This window comes from Terrapene carolina, unplaced genomic scaffold, assembly GCF_002925995.2.
Source record: "Terrapene carolina triunguis isolate 2854851 unplaced genomic scaffold, T_m_triunguis-2.0 Scaffold238, whole genome shotgun sequence".
Classification (NCBI taxonomy): Eukaryota; Metazoa; Chordata; order Testudines; family Emydidae; genus Terrapene; species Terrapene triunguis.
In genome coordinates this window covers 6,178,217-6,197,756 of record NW_020664589.1, presented here as the reverse complement: position 1 = coordinate 6,197,756, position 19,540 = coordinate 6,178,217, and the positions used below count along the sequence as shown (strand labels likewise).

Here is a 19,540-nt window from a genome sequence, read left to right as displayed (position 1 = left end):
GGGGGGGGGGGGGGGGAGAACAATGCCCGGAAAGTAGAAAGAGGGGAGTGAAGCGCCCTCTGCTTTCAGCAGGAGACCACGTGTAGGATGTGGACAAAAGAACTACAACTCCCAGCATGCCGCGCGGCTCCCCGCCCTCCCCGCCCCCCCCTCCAGCTGCTCCCCTCCCGCATTGCTGCAGCAGGTTCAGCTCGGCGGAGGGGGAGGCGGCGGCGGTGCAGGTGGACGCGGCGGCGGCAGGAAGCAGTCGGCCGCCCAGCTCGGCCCCTTCAGCAGCCATGCGGGAGGCGCAGCCCGCCCGCCGCGCGCCTCTGGCAGCCGGGCGCGGGGGGATGCGGGGCTGACAGCCGCCGGCGGGGGAGACGGGAGCCGCCGCAGCGCGGGGTCCGCTGGGGGACGGTCCTGCCCTAGGCGGGGAGCGGAGAGGCCTGTCGGGCCAAGGGGTAAGTGGGGGGGCCCCCGCCTCGTCCCAGTCTGTCCCCCTGGGCTGCTCACCCCCGGCCTGGGGCATGGGGCGGGGCAGGGCGGGGCGGGGAAGCCCTCGCTGCCGGTGTGGGGAGAGATGGAAGGAGGCTACGGTGACCTTTCCCTCCCCTTGTTGGGTGGGTCTCCCCACAGAGCAGCAGCCTGGTACAGAGATCCCCTGGTGGGCTGATGTAGGTCGGGAAACCCACTGCTGCGCTTCTCTGTGTGTGTCTTTCTGTGGGGAGAGGCTGCTGTGAAAGGGGGAAGGGCGTGGGGTGTTTGCTGGGGGGGCATCACCCCCAGAAATGGGGGTTTAGGCTCCCTGCCGTGACTGAGCAGGATTGGTTTATGGGGGGGTGCGGGGTGGGGATGCTGGAAGGGAATGGGAAATCGCCGTCACCTCTCTTTGGCTACATGACTCTGGTCCCCCTCTTGCTTTTAGCCCCAGTGTCGGTAGTTGAAAAGAGAGACTGCAGCTTTCTTTCCCTTTCCATCTGCAAACTTGCCCTTGGACAGAAGATCCGCCTGCTGCAATGGACCCGAGTCAGGTGGCGGTGCGAGGGTTCCTAATGTGACTGCCTAGCAAACTGTGGAGCTCTCCCTGTGTATCCCAGCTGGGTAGGAATGTAGTACAGCCCCTTTCTGAAAGAAACCAGGGGGAGGTGCAGGGTTTGATGGCAAACCCTGTTTGGAGTCTCCAAACAGTGCAGTGACCAAACAGGGGACAAAAGCCTGGGTCATGCATTGTATTCTTAGTTGTATTCTTAGTTCAACCTCTATGTTGTCTAAATATAAGAGATGCTTTCTTGGTAGCATGAAACGGGGCCTGGTGTATATTGCTGTTGTCAACAGTGCACCCAAAAGTGTGCTGGGCTCTCTGTGATCCAATTGGAAAGGCAAGCTCTTTGCCTGGAAGCACCTACCGTTAGTTGCCAAAAAAAAAAAAAATCTCTTGAGCGTTGTTAGTTGTTGTATCTCTCTGATGCTCATGGGTCACATCCTGTTCCTGTCTGGTAGACCATGAAGGTCTTCCTTATACACTGCCACTGTTTTCCACTCCCTCCCCCTTAAGTTCTTCATATCAGAGAAGAGTGAATCACTGACCCTCTGCATCTTTCTTTAACATAGTGCATCTGCCGGGCAGGCCCGGTTAAGCTCAATCATCTCTTTTTATGACTCTGCTAGTGACCTTTGCACTTGGTTGGGTAATGTAAGAGATTTGATTGATACCATTATCTCAAAGGAGCAGAAAGAACGTAGGTAAGAACAGGAGGCTCAATTGAGAGCTGGTGTAACATATCTGCAAACTGGCCCCTTTAAGTTAGGTTCAGTAGAGAGACGTCCAAATACACTGGCCACACCAGCATTCGTTGCTGTCTCTGGAGTTGCCCCTGTTGACATCAGCGCTGAGTCTTGCCAAAACTTTCTCCAGTTCTCTGTAGCTTGCAGGCTGAGGGTTTGTGTCTTCCTGGGCCTTGCTCAGCCTGCTTTGAAGGATAATGTCTGTTTCAGAGGGAATAATGGGACTGTGGGGGTTTATTGGACCTGGAAAGAACTTTGAGATCCTCAGTTGAAAGAATCATAGAATATCAGGGTTGGAAGGCACCTCAGGAGGTCATCTAGTCCAACCCCCTGCTCAAAGCAGGACCAGTTCCCAACTAAATCATCCCAGCCAGGGCTTTGTCAAGCGTGACCTTAAAAACCTCTAAGGAAGGAGAGTCCACCACCTCCCTAGGTAACCCATTCCAGTGCTTCACCACCCTCCTAGTGAAAGGGTCTCTGTACCTGTATATTATGTATTTGTGGGACTGCTGCCCCAGTCGGGAGGGTTTAATAGGACCCATGATTCCTGGTGTAGGAGAGAAAGCAGGAGGGAACGCTGGAGGAGATGGCATGAGAGAGATGGGCATTGGGTGGAACCACGGAGAGCTAGGGAAAAGAAGAGAAGTAGTAAAATGCAGTAAAAGAATGGAAGTCAGTGGAGAGGTTAAAGAATGGGGAAGACATGGCTAGAGCAGTAGTCTTAGCAGCTGTACTTTAGCTGGTGTGGCGGGGGAGAGGCATGGCATAGGAAGTGCTTGCAACTGAAGTTCCCAGAGGATGGGCTGTCCTCTGTGTAGAGAGGAAGGGATGGATTTTTGGAGCTATTGCAAAGAAAGAGGCTGCAGGATTTGGTGAGGGTTTAGGTGCCAGGGGAGGAGGAAAAAGAGGAAGCAGAGCCAGCCAGCACTGATGCAAGCTGGAGTGATGGGAAGAGTGCTGGCATGGCCGATGCTGATGGGACCAGGGCAGAGAAGGAAGGTGTAACAGGAAGTGTGGAGTCAGCACCCTGTCACTCAAATCCTCACCGGTATACATTACTTGGGACCTGATTGAAAGACAGGCAGTTGGCAGGCCAATTAACTGTCTGAGGGGCTAATTGGGTGGAAGTAACCCCAGCAGCTGGGACTATAGAAACAGACAGGAAGGATGTGCCAGGGAAGAGAGTAGGGAACCTGAAGGCAGGTGGGTGGGCTGGTCCTAACACTACTCTTCCTCAGAGGCAGGCAGGGGGAAGCTGGCTACTTATCGTAAATAGCATGTAAATAACACTCCAGGAGGTCGCTTGCTGACGGGCTATAATCAAGCCTGCTGGTGGTTCAGAACACCTGAAGTGGAGGTGGTGGTCTGTTACTGAGGCTGGAAAAGACTTTCAGGGGACCACTATGTGACAGAAGAGTTGGAAGGAAAGATTGGCGCAACCGTGGATGAGAACTAAGAGGTAGGCTGGGTTGTGGGCTCTCTAGGAACCTGGCCACACTCTCGCAGACAATTGGATTGTGCCCTTTCTGGCTGGGTGCTGAAATGAAGTCCTGCAGGATACAAGATCCTGCTCAGATCTCCTTTGACGTTGGAGCATTGTTCCTGTGCTAGGCAAGACAGCCCATGAAAGGTATGGAAGCTGGAGTCACTCCAGAATAGTGAGGCTTCAGTGACACACACGTGCATCACTGGGGAAGGGAGGAGCTGTTTGCATCACCTCCTTACCCTGAAGGGCAGGTCCTCCAGGGAGGTCATATGTTAATCCACGTACCCCCACAGCCGCCCTACGTGTGTCCCACACAAAAGAGAGTGTGGCTCACTTTTGGGGCATTGGTGGCTGCCTGGTTGTCCTTCCAAAAGGAGGCGGTTGCAGGCACCTTGCATAGTGGTAACCATCTCCATCTTTGGGTGGCCCTCACCGGTCCACAATCCCATTGTTTTTCCCTGTAGAAATATCACGACCACCAAGCCCGGCCTCTCCTGTTTTTGCTGGGGGAGCTCTGGGGATATTACTTGGGAGCTCTCACCCCCTAATGATCGGGGATTAGGTCTCTCATGGGGCGCTGCGGCTAAATAAGTATTCACAAAAGCAAGCTAGCAGGAAAGAGTTGGAATCTGCCTGGCTAACTCCCCTCCTCTCCTGGGTGCTTGCCTCATTTGGCTCCTGGGCTGATACCTCACTGGCTCTCCAGTTTCCAGGTCTCATCTGTACTAGGAAAACTAGGAGCAGTAAATCGCCATCACAGAACTGCCCCCTGCAGTGAGTGAGTTACGGGCCCTAATTTTCCTTGTGCCGGTGCAGCCAGACAAGCCCTGAATTCCTAATGTAAAAATCAAGCAGGAGCTAAAGACCAGGTTTGAGCAAAGCTTCCCAGGCCCCCGCTTTATGCCAGGAAGGAGCAGAAATGGGCACAAGCCCAACATCACGGCCTGTCTTGGGAGCAGCTCCTGCACCTTGATGCTTTGTGAGATTGCTGGGATGCCCTGAGGAGGTTCCAGAGGGTGGGACTCAGGTTTTTTTGCTCCTGGCTGAGTGCTGCCTGCAATCCCAGCACTTCTGCATCTAATGATCTGACTCCCTTCTGCAGGCATCTGGAGTGACTTGGTTAAGTGTGTGTCCAGCTCCGTCTCCCCTGGGAAATTGGGAGTGCTTGGCACACAGCCAGCTTGGCGGTGGAACACCAAATGCCTCAGAAAACATGTGGAACTGGCTGGAGAGGGACAGACAGACACGGTGCTTTGAGCAGGGTGCCCAAATCAGCATTGTGATCTGCATTAAATGCTGGTGTTTGTAGGAGGTTTGTGAGTCTGATACCCATGGAAAGAGGCTAACTGTGGCTCAGGGAAAGTTTCCCCCAGTCCTGCAGTGAAATCTACATGGTCAAATCCCTGCATGGAGTTCCTCTGTAGTCAGTAGGGCCCCTTGTGAGTACAGGGCTTTGCCCACAGATGGAGCAGCTTGCAGGAGTGGGGCTTAGATGGGCTGCAATGAGTAATGCTTTTTCCCCCCTATGTAAGCACAAATATGTTTGTACAGCACCAAGCGCGATAGGGCCCTGACCCTGACTGGGGCCTCTCAGAACTTCTGTAATACAAATACCCACCTACCTTATTATCGTAGCTATCTGTGATGCTCCCCATTATACCCATTTTACAGATCAGGGAACCAAAGCATGGAGGTTCAGTGGAAGAACCAGGAACAGAGCCCCACTCTGCTTCCCCAGCTCTTCCCCCGACAGAACCACTGTATTACAACACAATGTGCCAAACAAAGAGCAGGTCCCTGCCCAGGTGAAAGGCAGGTGTCTCAGGGAATGGGTGTGTTCTTGGGAGCTTTCAGGAGGAGGGGGGTAAGGAGAGAGCTTATGGATGTTAATATGGAGCAGGCAGGGCTGGAAGTTTGGGAGAGTCTGAGATCCTTGAACTGGGGGAGGGATTGCACACAACATTCCCAGGAAATCTGAGTCCATGATCATGTATGGGTGTTATAGGAGTTCCTAGGGAATCCAGTCAGTAACCAGGGCCCCCCTGTGCATCCTCATTTTATTGTCTCCTCAGATGTGCATCAGGGCTCACATCCCTGGGTTAGATTCCTGCATTAACAGCCTGTCTGCAATAAGCAGGATATTCTCTGCGGCCCTCAGCACTGCTGTAGCTAACCTCGGAGGAGAGGGAGAAGTGTGTGATGCCAAAGAGATGGATCCTTCAGTGAGCTCAACAGCAGCCGCGCTCCCACGTTTGTCTGGGGAGAGTGAATCCCAGGGGATGACTGCACAGAGCACCCCATCTCCCCCAGGCTTCACCCGGGGACCAGAGAACTGAAAGAATCCTGGCCAGAGCTTGTAATTGTGAGGGGATCCCCTGCTGCCCTGATCATCCTCAAGAATGAATAGGAAATGATGTGTTAATTTCCTTCCCTTACACCCTGTGTCAGGAAGGACCAGCCTTATCTGTGGGGCCTTGAGCTCCCGGCCTGGGAGATTAGCCTGTGGTTGCCTTCCCCGCTTGATGCGTAGCTGCTACGTGGAAGGATCCCTCTATAGGTTGCCGCCCTTCTGCGCCACTGCCAGTGAAAGTGTCAGCCCACAGGGGTGGCCTCCCCATCTGGTCTGGCTGCCGCCATGGGGGCAGGAAGGTGGAAATGCAGGAGGAGAGTCACCGCTGACCTGTGAGTCTGTAGGGGAGAGTGTCTAGCAGCGTGTGCTTGAGGCTGATCACTGGCATTGCCCTGTGCCCCTTGGGAGGAAGGCATGAAGGCTATGCCTACGCAGCCCCCTAGCCCTGGTCATTGTTCTGCTGCCCCCTGGCGGTGCACATCTGGGACACACATCTGATCTGTTCCAGGAGCCCATCTGTGACCACGTTACCTGGGCTCCGCTTTCTAGGTCAGATCTGGCTGCACCTCAGCTAGGCAGTGGCATGATCATATGAGAACCTGCAAACCCTTACAGAGCTCAAAGGACTTAAATCCTGTTTTCTGTCCTAGTTCCTGTTATGTGCATGTGTGGGTTGAGGTTTTTTTTAAGTCCTGTCAAAGGAGCATGCAAAGCTGAAATGCTTAGTAGGCCATGTGGTCGAGCACTTAGAGCCAGAGCGTGGGGTGCAGGAGGAGCTAGCCCCATTGAGTCACCAACTTGCCAGGGCACGGCCGGAGAGTCGAATCCGCTTTGGTCATGGCAGAATTGGGGTAAAGGGAAAGGAGGAGCCTCAGTATAAATTGGAGGCTGATGCTGAGGTTTGAAACATACTTGTCACTGATGCATTGCTTTCCAGCCACTGTCTGACAACTGCACAATGGTCCCATGTGTATTATCCCCAATTTACACATGGGGAAACTGAGGCAAGGAGGTGGCGTTACTTGTCCAAGGCCACAGAGAGTCTGTGTCAGAACTGGGATTAGGCCTCTGTTTCCCAGTCTTGTGCTCCAGCTACTGGCACACGCCTCTCCGCTATCTCAGTATCTGTCAGATTATGTCCCCGTGTGCAGCTCCCCAAATGTGAAGGGCCATATCTCTGGCAGGTGTAAATCAGCAGAGCTCCACTGGCTTGACTGCAGGGTGTCTCTGTGACGTGAACGGCGCTACATCGATTTACACCAACGGGGGTTTGGCCCACTGGGTTTCCCATACGGTGCTGTGGAACAGAAATCTGCCTGGCTCGTTCCCTGGTTCTTATCCTGCCATTTTACCTTCTCCCAGTTCCACCCTGTGTCCCATGCTTCCCCCGGAATTTCATGACGATTCTAGTTCATGCGTGTGGTAGTTTGCTGAGGTTATGGTCTCAGTCCCGGGAGACACCTGCTTTGCGCAGGGCTAGACACTATTGGCTCTTCTCAAACCAGCAGATGGAGCCACGTCTACACCACCCTGGTGAGCTGTGCTCAGGGGTACGTGGCGAAGTGCAGCCCCAGCCAGAGGCCACGAGACACCCTGGCAGTTGTCGTTTCAGACGGTGCCTATTGGTAGCATCTGCTGCTACCAGTCAGTTTACAGGGAAGCCCAACAGGGTGCCATGCAGGGGTTCAGTCCTGCTTGCCTTACTGCCATGCATGGCCTGCGTAAGGGGAGCAGAATTTAGCCCATGTTGCCCTCCCCATTCCCACCTTGACACCTCCCAAAGCAGGGAAATTGCAGTTTCTTTGTCACTCCTACTTCAGGTTGGCGTCTGCCTTGGGGATCCCCTGGGAAGCATCAGAGTGAAAACCGGCGACTGATCTCCACCGTCTCTCCCCCACAGGCCAAGATGTTGCGGCTGGCTGCCCTCGCCGCGCTCTTTGTGCTCTTCAGGCTGGTCCTGAAGCTCTCCTGGGTCCAGGTGATCCCTGCCCTCTTCATATTCTACTTGGGCTCCGGGGGATGGAAATTCCTGCGCATCGTCTTCAAGACAATAAGGAGGGACGTCACGTAAGTGTCCTCGCTGGAAACTGCCCTCTCTCTGTCCTGTTTGCATTAAGGTGACCCCCGGCACGGAACCGGGTAGGGGAAGCATCCTGCTGTGGCTGGGGCAATGCAGGGATGAGAGGGAAGAGCTCTGAAAACCAGCATCTTGCCTACACCTCAGCCCCCTGCTGAGGTTACTCAGGCAGCTCAGTGAGGAACACAGCCCCTGCCAGGCGAGGGAGGGAGTTGCTTTTGGGACCTGAGATCTCTCTGAAATCTCTGGCCGAGTCTCTCCGAGATATGATTGCAGCTGAGATCCCGAGGCTGGCGACTGTCTCTGACCTTGGACTTCCCTCGGTCCCTAAAAACGCTGACTTGGCAGTCGGGTGTCTGCACTCTGGACCTGGCTCTCTGAGCCGGGGCCAAGGAGAATGTCCCGGGATCAAGGACGAGCTGGCTTCTAGCGAGGAGTCCTGGGGGTGTGGCTCGGAGGGAACAGGTGCCCCGTGGCCTGTTGCACAATATCTGCTGCCCCGCGGTGGCAGGGCTGTTCCTTTAGCTCATCTGGGGGTTGGGGAGGAGCATTTGTAATCCACTGTGAGGGGAAGGGGCTGGGTTCTACCCCCTTCCCTGCTGCTTGGGTGTAATCCGTTTCTGGTTATAAAGGGTCTCTCTGGAAAGCTCCACACACAGATCCCCTGCTCCCCCTGAGCGATGGGAGGGAGACCCACAGTCTAGGCTGGGTCTGGTTGCATGGCCTCCATGTGGATCAGTGCAGAGAATCTTCTGTCCGGTTTGGTTGGCAGCACGGGGCTAGTCCTGCTGAGGGTGAAGTGGCAGGTGTGGCGGCACTTGAGGGGGAAGAACACCATCCCCAAGATCTTCCAGGAGACGGTCCGCAAGCACCCGGAGAAGACGGCGCTGATCTTCCAGGGAACGGGTGAGAGCTGGACCTTCCACCAGCTGGATGAGTACTCCAACCAGGTGGCCAACTACCTGTATGAGCAGGGCTTCCGCTCTGGCGACGTTGTGGCCTTGTTCATGGAGTCCCGCAACCAGTACGTGGGCCTCTGGCTGGGGATGGCCAAGATTGGGGTGGAGGCGGCACTCGTGAACTCCCACCTGCGCATGGAGGCCCTGCTGCATTGCATCAACATCTCCAACTCCAAGGCCGTGGTGTTCGGGGCCGAGATGATGGAAGGTGAGAGGAGTCAGTCGGTCGTGTCCCCCAGTGCTTGGAGGTGGCAAAGTAGTTGGGCCTCCCAACGCTGTGCTCCTTCCCCTTCTCCCCCCATCTTTGCTGGCTAGTCTGGCTCGGTGGTAAGAGTAGCCGCGGCTGCTCTCCTAGGGTGGGTCTCTGAGCTGCTGTAGGGGGGTGAGTGGGGTGATTCCAGGAGGGCTACTGGCATGAGACCCCCTGGCTCTGTTGCTGGAAGGTGAGACAGAGCTGGCCTTGAGGTGGGGTGCATTTTGGCTTAGGGGAGTGTGGGTGTCACCAGGGGCCACCCAGTGGGGTAGGTAGGGAGTCAAGAATTGTAATGTGACACTGCTGTGAAATCTGCTGAGCCAGGGTCTCTAATGCCAGGGTATCAATTGGGGGCGGTTTGCCGCCATGAAAACAGGCACCTTTCTGGCAGCCCCCCAACCTGCTGGGGCTTTGCACCGGACGCTAACGCCTTTGTGATGACTCCATGGGATCGGGGAAACACCTGCCGAGATCTGAGCCGTGTAAATGCCCAGGAAGGAGAGTCATTGTCTAGAATGAACCAAGGGGCTAGAATATAATAACTAAGGCAGTTGGGAAAACTTAGGCTGAATATCAGTAGCTGGGGGACTACTGTTAGGTTGTGGAGCAGTCTCCAGAAGGAAGCTCCAGCCCTGGGGATATTTAAAACAAATCTCAGAAAATATAGTAGTTGGTTCAGGAGATGAGTCACTGTCACTTCAGGCTGCTGGCTCAAATCCAGCCCTGGCTCATAGTGACTGAGGGCCTCATTCACCTCTGTAATGAAGTTATGCCAGTGTAAAGCAGGCCCTGAGAGCTGTTTGGCCACCTTGTGAAATGAGTTTGCTGGGTCTCAGCCCTGTCCCCAATGGACAAGTGTCACCTAAACCATCACCCCATTGATCCTTATTGGTTTCCCCTTAGCAGAGGGACCCAGTACCAAATAGGCAATAGAGACTGACTTCTCTTGTCCTGACGGTTGGTCCCTCTGGCGTAGGGATGAGGCCTTGCCTATACTGTGGATAAACAGAGGTCCGCTACTTCCACTTGTGAACATTTCCCTGTCACGTGATGGCTTCACCATCACAGCTCTGGTGTCTGGTCACACGAGTGAGTCAAATCAGGGCACCAGATGAAAGCAAGCTCCCGTTATGGGGTTAGCTGTGGTTGCTGGGTGACCTCCCCCATCGCATGTCGGTGCGGTCTGTCTCTTCTCCCAGGGGCAGGACTTTACATTTGTTAGGCGTGATTCTCCCCTAGTCGCCTGCAGCCCCCATGCCCAGATTTCTCCAGGTCACGCTGCAGTTCGGCCCCATCTTCTTGTGCCTTTGTCAGGGCGCTGGAACAATTTGAAGGTGGGGGTGCTGAAAGCCATTGCCCAGAACCGTATGAGGGAAGCCAGCATTCCTCTATTATTGCTCCAAGCCAGGGGGTGTTGCCACACCCCAGCGTCACTAGGTCCAGCACTCCTGGCCTTTGTCCACTAACGCCCGCAAACCTCATCGGTGCTGAATTCACACCTGAGAGGCACCTGGCTGGAGGCAGAGAAGGGAATGGGAGTTTCTGATTTTCTTTTTTTAATAGAACCTACAATGGTCCTGGGCTGTGGCCAGCAAGGACTGTCCAGGCTTGGAGACGGACAGGTGCCTTCCTATTGTGCTGGCAGCAGTTTCATGGACTGCCTGCAAGTGCTCGGAAGAGTCCAAGTGTCACTGCTCTAGACCGTAGCCTGAAGCAGCCTGGGTGAAGCAAGTTCCTGAGCCAGTTGCCCTCTTAGGCTGGGGCGAAGGCAGCCCTGGGCTGGGGCAGGCTATGGGCGTACCGTCGGCTTGGACAAGCGTGTGGGGGAGTTAGCTTTGTAAACCTTCCCACCCCTCTCTCGGTGCTCCTGGATCTCAATGTCTCGTAGATGTCCTTTCTCAGAGCTCCTGTTTCGTTGTCTCCTTCCCTCCCAGCCATGCAGGAAGTACAGCCCTCCCTGGGGAAATCTGTTCGTCTCTTCTGCTCCGGAGATTGGAATCCAGAATCCGCACCCCCAAGCACAGAACACCTGGACCCCTTCCTGGAGATGGCTCCTCGGCACCTGCCAAGCCCCCCAAAGAAGGGTTTCCTAGGTATGTCCCATGTTACGAGGTGTGCAGAGGGAGGGTGGGTTATTGTGCCTCTGAGTCTTTGTGCTGTTCCCATGTGTCATCCAGCAATGGCCATGGATAATCCCGGGGGTGGAAACAGCTGGGGTGAAACAAATCCAGCCACGCCCATGTAAGCAGCAGAGAGATGGAGCGCGTGTAACTCCCCAGTCTGCTGACGTGTGACTCTTCTGCACCAAGCTCTAGGAAGCTGTTGCTCAACCCTGGTCTGCTGTTGTGCAAGCCGGGCTGAGCTGAGCATCCATGCACTGACCTCTTTGGAGGTCTCCCATCAAAGTATTTCCCAGCCTGAACCTGCTTAGCTTAGCGAAGAGCCCGGCACGCTCTTGGTGCTGTACAAATAACGAGGCCGGCTTGGGCGAGCGGACTCGATGGCAGCCCGAGGTGGGGTGGCCGTAGCCAACGGGCAGGGAGCGAGTGCGTGTTCAGTTGCCTGGCTTGATCCAGCACGCTGGCCCTTCTGGCTCCTCGGGAAAGAGCGGGTTGTGAGATGCTGCTGTGATGCTGAATCCTCTCTCTGCCTCCCCCGCTTGCCCTCCAGATAAACTCTTCTACATCTACACCTCCGGCACGACGGGGATGCCCAAGGCAGCCATCGTGGTCAATTGCAGGTAAGGGGGGGCTGAGCAGGGGCAGGCCGTTGCTGGGTGCAAGGGGAATGGGGGTGGGATCTGGACCCTGCTAGCAGTGGAGGGCTCTGCTGGGCTGTTGCTCTGGCATGGCTACTGATGCACCCACTTCTCCTGCCCCAGGTACTACCGCATGGCATCCCTGGTGTATTACGGATTCCGCATGAGGCCAGATGACGTCATGTACGACTGCCTCCCTCTCTACCATGCGGCAGGTATCCGAGTCCCTGCTCACGCGTCTCTCTGCCCAAGCCTCTGTAGCCCGTCTCCTTGCCCGTGATGTCGGCAGACTCACAGTCCAGGGGCTGCTGCAGTGACTATCGTTTCATAACCGCCAGCTGCTCTGTGCTGAGGAGGGGCTCGCCCGTCTGTCCCCACTGGATCAGTGTGAAGGACTGGGGTCTTCACAAGGTCCATGGTAGCCACTTTGCAGTACTGGGAGCCCAGGACAAGGCAGCTAGTGGTTAGATCAGGAAACTAGTAGTACAGACCCCTGGGATCTGTTTCTGGCTCGTTACTGGCTCCCTGGGTGACCATGGGCAAGTCACTTTGCCTCAGTTGCCCCATATATAAAATGGGGGTGACCATGCACACCTTCCTCTGTAAGGTGCTTAGAGACCTAAGTGAGGGTATTGAGGGGGCCCATTAGCACCACTAGTGATGGTGACTTTGGGAAATGGGCACCTCCCACTAAGAACCTACCTGAGTCCCTCCAGCTCCATCAAACAGCCCTGGGATAGAGACACCTTCTGGTGCCTATTGGATCCTGGGCTGGATTCAAACCAGATGCCTCAAGGTGAAAGGCTCCATGTCCCCAAGCCAGCCTGTCCCGTTTTTGGGATCAGCCACCCTCTCCCGAGAGGCGGCAGGTTAATGGTTTCCCCCTCGCTCCCCTCTCGCCCAGGTAACATTGTTGGAATTGGCCAGTGCCTCCTCCAGGGGATGACTGTGGTGATCCGCAAGAAGTTCTCAGCCTCTCACTTCTGGGATGACTGTGTGAAGTACAACTGTACGGTGAGGCAGTGGGGGTGCAGGGGCCTCGCGGCGGGACGGGGGGGGGGGTGCAGGGGGAAGAGCTGGCCGAGGAACCCCGAGAATCAGCAACTTGCTGAGAATCCTGGGAGTTGGCAGCGGGGCCCTTGGATGTCTTGAAACCGAGGCTTTGGCTGGCTGTTTCCTGTGGAGAATCACTGTCACTGCCGCTGGGTCTGATGAGGGACAATAGCTTTCGCCCCAGACACCTGCTGTGCTAGGCGCTGTACAAACACAGAACAAAAGCTGGTCCCTGCTGCAAGGAGCTTACAAACCAAGTAGTTCCATGTCCTTTCCCTGCTCCTGTTCTTTGTTGTATCATGCTCCGGAGGGCAGCCAGGGTGTTGCCTCCTGCAAGCAAAACAGGGAATGCCAGACCGGTTATTCCAACTTACGAGGCGGCAGCCCGCTAGGTGGGAGGCACAGAATTAGCAAGCAGGACTCCTGGGTTCCATTCTTGGCTCTGCTACTGACTCACCGGGTGACCTTGGGCAAGTCTGTTCCCCAGCTGTCTCTCCCCATCTGTATAACGGGGCTATTAACACCCGCCTGGCTCCTGGGGGCTCGTCAGGGTTGACGCTGCTCAAGTACTCGGCGGTCCCTGGGTGGAGGGTGCTGTGGAAGGGCGCAGTGTGCCATGTCTCCCTTCCCCTCTGCAGATTGTCCAGTACATCGGGGAGATCTGCCGCTACCTCCTGAACCAGCCGTCCCAGGAGGTGGAGCGGCGGCACCACGTGCGCATGGCGCTTGGGAACGGGCTGCGGATGTCTATCTGGAAGGAATTCATCTCCCGCTTCGGGATCCCCCAAATCGCCGAGTTCTACGGTGCCACCGAGTGCAACTGCAGCCTGGGCAACTTCGACAACAACGTACGGCCCCGTCTGCTGTCTGTGTCCTTCCGCCAGCCGCTGCGGCATCTCCCCACCCCCTGCAGCCCGGTCCTCCCTCCCCCCGGCTGCCGAGGGCGACCGTGATGTCTCATGCAGACACATGGCCTCAGTGCTCCTGGTGGGATGGTTCATGCGCTCCGTGCCCGGAGAGCTGGCAGAGCAGGCCATGGTGAGGGGCTAGGGATGGAGCAGACTTGGGAGGGGATGTCGGGAGACACCCCTTCTGATCCCGGGAGAGGACTGAGCTGGGTAAGCATCCCTCTGCGGGGCAGGTGTGAGGCCCCTCCGCTGATGTTGGCAGGGAGCCCTGAGTGACCTTGGGAAGGCAGCAGATTGTGTCTGGTCTCTGGGGTGGGGTAGCTCCCGCATGCCCTGGGCAATCCCTTTGGCTGGCAGCTGGGGCGATAGGAGGGAAGCGAGGGTGAGGGCAGAAGACTTCCAGCTGCCATTGGGCTATGTCTCTGCGTTCTCTCGATTCCAGGTTGGTTCCTGTGGCTTCAACAGCAGGATCCTGCCTGGGATTTACCCTGTCACCTTGGTGAGGGTGGACGAAGACACCATGGAGCTGATCCGTGGGCCGGATGGACTCTGCATCCCCTGTAAACCAGGTGAAGGGGGATGGGGCGATGCGGGGAGCAGCCTCTGTCTATTGGTACTTCCCTCTGTCCCGTGTTGCATGAGCCCTGAACTAGAGACCGGATTTGTGATTAGCTGCGCAGGAGTCTCCGTTCTGACAAGCATCCAGAAGCATCCTCTGCTGTCATTGGAAACTGTTCCCCCTTTTGGTGGCTCTCTGCACCTCCAGGGCTCCAGTTCAGTAGCGACTGGACATAGTTACCAACCCACGGAGGTTGGGTGTCGGGTGTGAAGTGAGTGTGATGGTTCTCAGCCCAGTTCCCATGTTTCTGCTATCACTATCACAGCTGGCACTCCCTGGCCATCCTGGGGGCAGTTTCAGCGGAGAGCCAGGGACTGAATGGGCCATGGAGACAGGGCAGAGAGAGGAGCTCAGTCGGAGGTCCCTTTGGGTCAGGGTTGAGCTCCGTTGAGAGGGCAGCGTGAGGGAAGCTTGCCGAGGTAAACTGGACACTGGTGCGCTAAGAGATGTTTGTACAATAGAGCCCCCGTGTCCTCCCTAAAGCATCTCCTCTTCCCGCAGAGACAGGACGCGTGCATCCCATGCGGGGCTGGCAATCGCTGTGTACTCTTGTCTCTGATACAGCAGAATGGCAGGGACTGAGCCTATCCCTCACTCTCTCTGCCCGCAGGGGAGCCGGGACAGCTGGTCGGACGCATCATCCAGAGTGACCCTCTGCTGCACTTCGACGGGTACCTGAACCAGTCAGCCACCAGCAAGAAGATCGCCCATGACGTGTTCGCCAAGGGGGACTTGACATATCTTACCGGTGAGGGCCCTTATCCCCTAGCTGCAGAGGGTGCACCCCGAGAGGAGGGGGTTGACGCTGACAGGTTCACTTGGTCTCCAGGGTCGCCTTGCTAGTCCCAGCAAGGCCTTTGGTCAATCCTCTGCTTGCTGTCCCTATCCATACCTGGCGGTCTCGCTCAATCACACTTACCCTTCCAGAGCCTCCCATCTGCCCTCTCTAACCACTTTGCAAACAGGAATTAAGAATCCCAACCGCACTCCCTGACCAAGAACTGGGGCGGGATACTTCATCCTTTTGAGACTCTGAGGGGAAGTGATTTTGTCCAAGGTCACTCAACGAATCCAGTGGCAGGGTCTTGGTATATTGTTACGCCCAGGTTGTTGCTTTAACTGCTTGATCATGCTTCCTTCCACTGCTCCGCGCGGCCCAAGAGCCAGGACTCTTGGGTTCTAATCCCAGCTCTGCCCACGACTCCTGGCAGGCAGGTCACTTCCCCTCTCTGTGGCCCCAGTCCCCAGCTGTTGAATGGCGCTAACAATCTGACCTGCCTCAGGCTGGGGGATAGTGAGGCCTGGCTGGAGGGCAGAGTGTTACGGTGACTCCGACCCTGGGAGCCCGTAGGCGCCTCTGACTTCCTCCGGCTCCCGCAGGAGACGTGCTGATGATGGATGAATACGGCTACATGTACTTCCGGGACCGCACCGGGGACACTTTCCGTTGGAAGGGCGAGAATGTCTCCACGACAGAGGTGGAGGGGACTCTGAGCCGCATCCTCCACATGACAGACGTCGTCGTCTACGGGGTGGAGGTGCCAGGTAACCAAGTGCTCTGCTCTTGCCAGCCTTCCTTTGTCCCAAGTTCGGGGGTGATGGCCCTTCATCCCTTTGGCACTTGGTGCCTGGGCCCTGGTCTCCATCCTGAGAGTCTCATTGTTTATTCTGCTGCATGGGAGAGGGAGGAGGAAAGGTCAGGATTGGGATGCAGAACCTCCCATCTTTAGGCCGTGGGTGCATGAAACACTTTAGGTGAGAGTTTCCAGTCGATCTGGTTTGCCCGGGTGTAAATGACAACACAAGGTGCAGGGCAGAGCCAACCCCATTCTCGCTAACCTCTGGAGTTAACTCCGCCAAAGGCAACTCTAATGGGATGAGGTGGCCACTGGGTATTGCTGGTATCTTGGCTTGTAGGGCAACGGCGTCCAGCCAAAGCCAGCGCAGCAGTGCTGAGAGATTGGGGCTTTCCTGGATGTGTGTTCAACCAGGGGCTGATGCCGGAGACGCTGGCAAGGGGGTCGCTGTTGGGGGCTGAGGTGTATGTATGTGGTGCTGAAGGATGGAGAGTGTGTGTCGCTGATGCATTATTTAAGGTGAGCCTTGGGGCTGTGTGCGTGGTGCCTCTGCCTCTTAAACACATTGCTAACGGCCTGGCATTCCAGAGCCCTCTGGATTATCTGTCTTGTTGTGGGTTTCTGCGGCTATGTTGTGTCTTGTCTTAGGCATATTGCTGCAGGCCTGGCAAGCTGTGTCCAGGGCCAGCTGGCGCACTGAGCTTGCTGAAGCTGCTCCCGCGCTGGGGGGGGTGTGTGTGTGTGTGTGTGTGTGAGTGATTGCCCCAGCCCCCTCCTACTGTGTGCATCACCTTCTGTCCTGTGTTCCAGGCACCGAGGGGAAGGCAGGGATGGCAGCCATTGCTGACCCCAAGAATTCCTGCAACCTGGAGAGTTTTGCCAATGAGCTGAAGAAGGCCCTGCCCTTGTACGCACGGCCCGTCTTCTTGCGAGTGCTGCCAGAAGTCCACAAGACAAGTGAGCCTGCCCCAACTGGGGGCACTTTCCTTTTGAATTGACAAAAAGCTGGGAGTGTTCTCCTGGCTTCCGGAAAGGACCTGTCTGGAATAGGGGAGACTTGAAGTCAGGGGTCTATTCCTGACTGTCACTGATTCAGTGTGTGACCTTAGGTGGGTCACTTCCCCGTCCATGCCGCAGGTTCCCCCTCTAAAATGGGGGTGTCCTGACCTACGGCACGTGGGCTGGGGCGGCTTAATTCTCGGCGTGCAAAGGGACTGGAAAGTCTCGCTTGTTAGCAAGTCCGTTTTTCTTTTTCGCTCCCTCCACTGGGATGGCGTCTGGGCGTTTGACGCCCGTGTACGCTGGTGACCACACGCCTTGCAAAGCTGTAGGGCGCCGGGCCCTGGCTCTTGGATGTCTTAGCCCCTCTGGTTGACTGATTGTGTCTTTAAACCCGGCTGTCGGTAGTGGCACTCTAGCACAAGCAGGGAAGATGTGTGTGTGTGTGTGTGTGTGTGGGGGGGGTGATGGCTGAGGCCTGCACTGTGAGCTTTCCAAGGGGCCATGGTCTGCAGCGCACGGTGAGAGAACGGTGCTGGGGGAACGCACGCTCGCTCAATGTGGTGCTCCGTCCTCCTCTAGGGGTGGTTGGGCCTCATAGCAGAGGGTTCTCAGTCAATAGAGACTCACACTTTGAGATGGACTAAATTCAGTCCCTGATGCAAACGGCTCACCCGAAGGTGCGGCATAGCCCTAGAATCCGGTTAGCAAGGGTTATGTCTGCTAGTCCCATCTCAGCCATGCTGTGGGCAGAATCTGACAAGGGGTGGATGGGCTGATTCTCTCCTTGTGGGTGATCCTAGTGGCAGTGGAGGGTGGCAGGCTTGATTTCCAAAGAGGAGGCACATATTGAGAAGGTGGAATGGAGGAATAGGGATCTACCATGATATCCACAGGCCACCTTCCTTCCCCACCGCTGCCCCTAACCCCTTGCTGCTTCCACCCCAGGCACTTACAAGTTCCAGAAGATGGAGCTGCGCAGGGACGGATTTGACCCCGCCGTGGTGAAGGACAAGCTGTACTTCCTGGACTCCAGGCAAGGCTGCTACCTCCCGCTGGACATGGAGGCCTTCAGGAGGATCCAGTCAGGACAACAGAAGCTGTAATGGGCGAGGCTCTGCAAGTCGCCTCTCGGATCCCTCTGCTGTGTCAGAACGGGGAAGGAAAGGGTTAAAGGATGACACGAAGGGCAGGCGCGGGCTTTATTTAACAAGTTTTACACACGCAGATGGGTGTGTTTGATGGGGTGGGGCAGGAGGTTACGTACCAAAGTATAGAATCATTACGGCTTTATTTTCTACTTCATACCAGAGTGGCCCCCTGGGCTGTGAGCATGGGGTCTTCTATTCATCTATGGCCAGGGATGTGGGACTTTTGCAAGGCCAAGATGGCAAAGATCAGGGGCATGGGACCTTCGCCAGGCCAAAATGGCAGAGATGCGGGGCGCCCACCTTCCACGGGCCTCCATTTCCCTGCCGTTGTTTATTTCTCTCCTTTGCTGTCCTGCTCACACTGCAGAGTCCAAAAAGGGCTGGTGGCAGTAGTGCCTCTCTCAGGCCCCGAAGGACAATGGGGGCCTGGCCCTCCCTCAAAGCAGCTAAGCTGAGGTGAGCTTTGCACTCCACACTGAACCAACCGGCTGGCTGGGGGCCATCATGCAAGGCCAAAAAGATTGCCTTCTTTGCGGTTCACCGTTGAAGCATTGCAACTTTGGGGAGGTGGGGGAGAGCGTACCGGGTGTGGGGGAGGATATTGTGGGGCTCAGAGGAGGGAAGGCAAGTGTGTCTGCCATGCCTCATTCTTTTCAGGGGATGATTTTTCTATTTTTATTATCATACTTTTTTTTTTTTTTTTTTGGCCTTATTTTTTTGTGTTTTTTTTTTTTTAATCTGCCCCAGGTTTGTGTGCTGGGTGACGGGGGCATCCTGGTGCTAAACTACCCTTCTCTTTCTCTTTTTTTCTCACACGAGGACATCCCCCTTCATCTGGGCCTGATTCTTCTCTTCCAGAGGTTAGGGCACAAAGGCCACAGGCAGGCGGTTCCCAGACCTACCTGTCCAGGAGCAGGACGGGACTGGAGCTGTGACTTTGTGGAATTGAGCCTCCTTGGGGCTGCTCTCAGCTGGAGTTTATGCCCCGGGTGAGGGGTGCAATGCTGCTGATCTGGTGTCGTGGCACCTGCCGACCTGGCTGTGTGTCACGCGCCTCACCGTTGTAAAGACCAGGCCATTAATCACATGGCTTTTATCTTCTTGCTCAGATTTTGAGTACCTGCAAACCTTGTTGGTGGGCCAGTGCTCGGCATCTCAGAAATTCCATCTGTTCACGTTCGAAGTGCATCACCCTTAGCCGCATCTGATTCTGTGTGATCCCATAGGGGGGCTGGATGAGAGAGCAGGAAAGATCTATTCAAGGAAAAGCACATGTTGTGTTTACACTGTAGCAAGATGAGTCCTGAGAACAGTGTCTCTGTATGTCCATCTGTCTATCAGCACGGTAGGCATCTGCTTTCTTTGGTATGCTTAGAATCATAGAATATCAGGGTTGGAAGGGACCTCAGGAGGTCATCTAGTCCAACCCCCTGCTCAAAGCAGGACCAATCCCCAACTAAATCATCCCAGCCAGGGCTTTGTCAAGCCTGACCTTAAAAACCTCTAAGGAAGGAGATTCCACCACCTCCCTAGGTAACCCATTCCAGTGCTTCACCACCCTCCTAGTGAAAAAGTTTTTCCTA

At 55.8% G+C, this 19,540-nt stretch overlaps 1 protein-coding gene across 1 annotated transcript; it reads left to right on the top strand.

Moving 5' to 3' along the window:
- Positions 1 to 287: 287 nt before the first annotated feature.
- SLC27A4 (solute carrier family 27 member 4) lies at positions 288 to 18,505 on the top strand. The gene is made up of 13 exons (XM_026657293.2): positions 288 to 443; positions 7,504 to 7,670; positions 8,453 to 8,847; positions 10,827 to 10,985; positions 11,563 to 11,632; positions 11,774 to 11,865; positions 12,555 to 12,664; positions 13,342 to 13,551; positions 14,054 to 14,180; positions 14,841 to 14,978; positions 15,611 to 15,775; positions 16,618 to 16,764; positions 17,755 to 18,505. Exons 2-13 carry the CDS (start codon positions 7,510 to 7,512, stop codon positions 17,910 to 17,912), a joined length of 1,932 nt encoding a protein of 643 aa, XP_026513078.1. The 5' UTR covers positions 288 to 443; positions 7,504 to 7,509; the 3' UTR covers positions 17,913 to 18,505.
- The last annotated feature ends 1,035 nt before the right edge of the window (positions 18,506 to 19,540 follow it).

Bases quoted from the DNA above. Each gene is read 5' to 3' on its own strand.
- SLC27A4 (XM_026657293.2), top strand. From the start codon at position 7,510: ATGTTGCGGCTGGCTGCCCTCGCCGCGCTCTTTGTGCTCTTCAGGCTG. The intron at 11,866-12,554 runs GTATCCGAGTCC...CCTCTCGCCCAG, and splicing joins CCCTCTCTACCATGCGGCAG to GTAACATTGTTGGAATTGGC. The intron at 13,552-14,053 runs GTACGGCCCCGT...TCTCGATTCCAG, and splicing joins TGGGCAACTTCGACAACAAC to GTTGGTTCCTGTGGCTTCAA.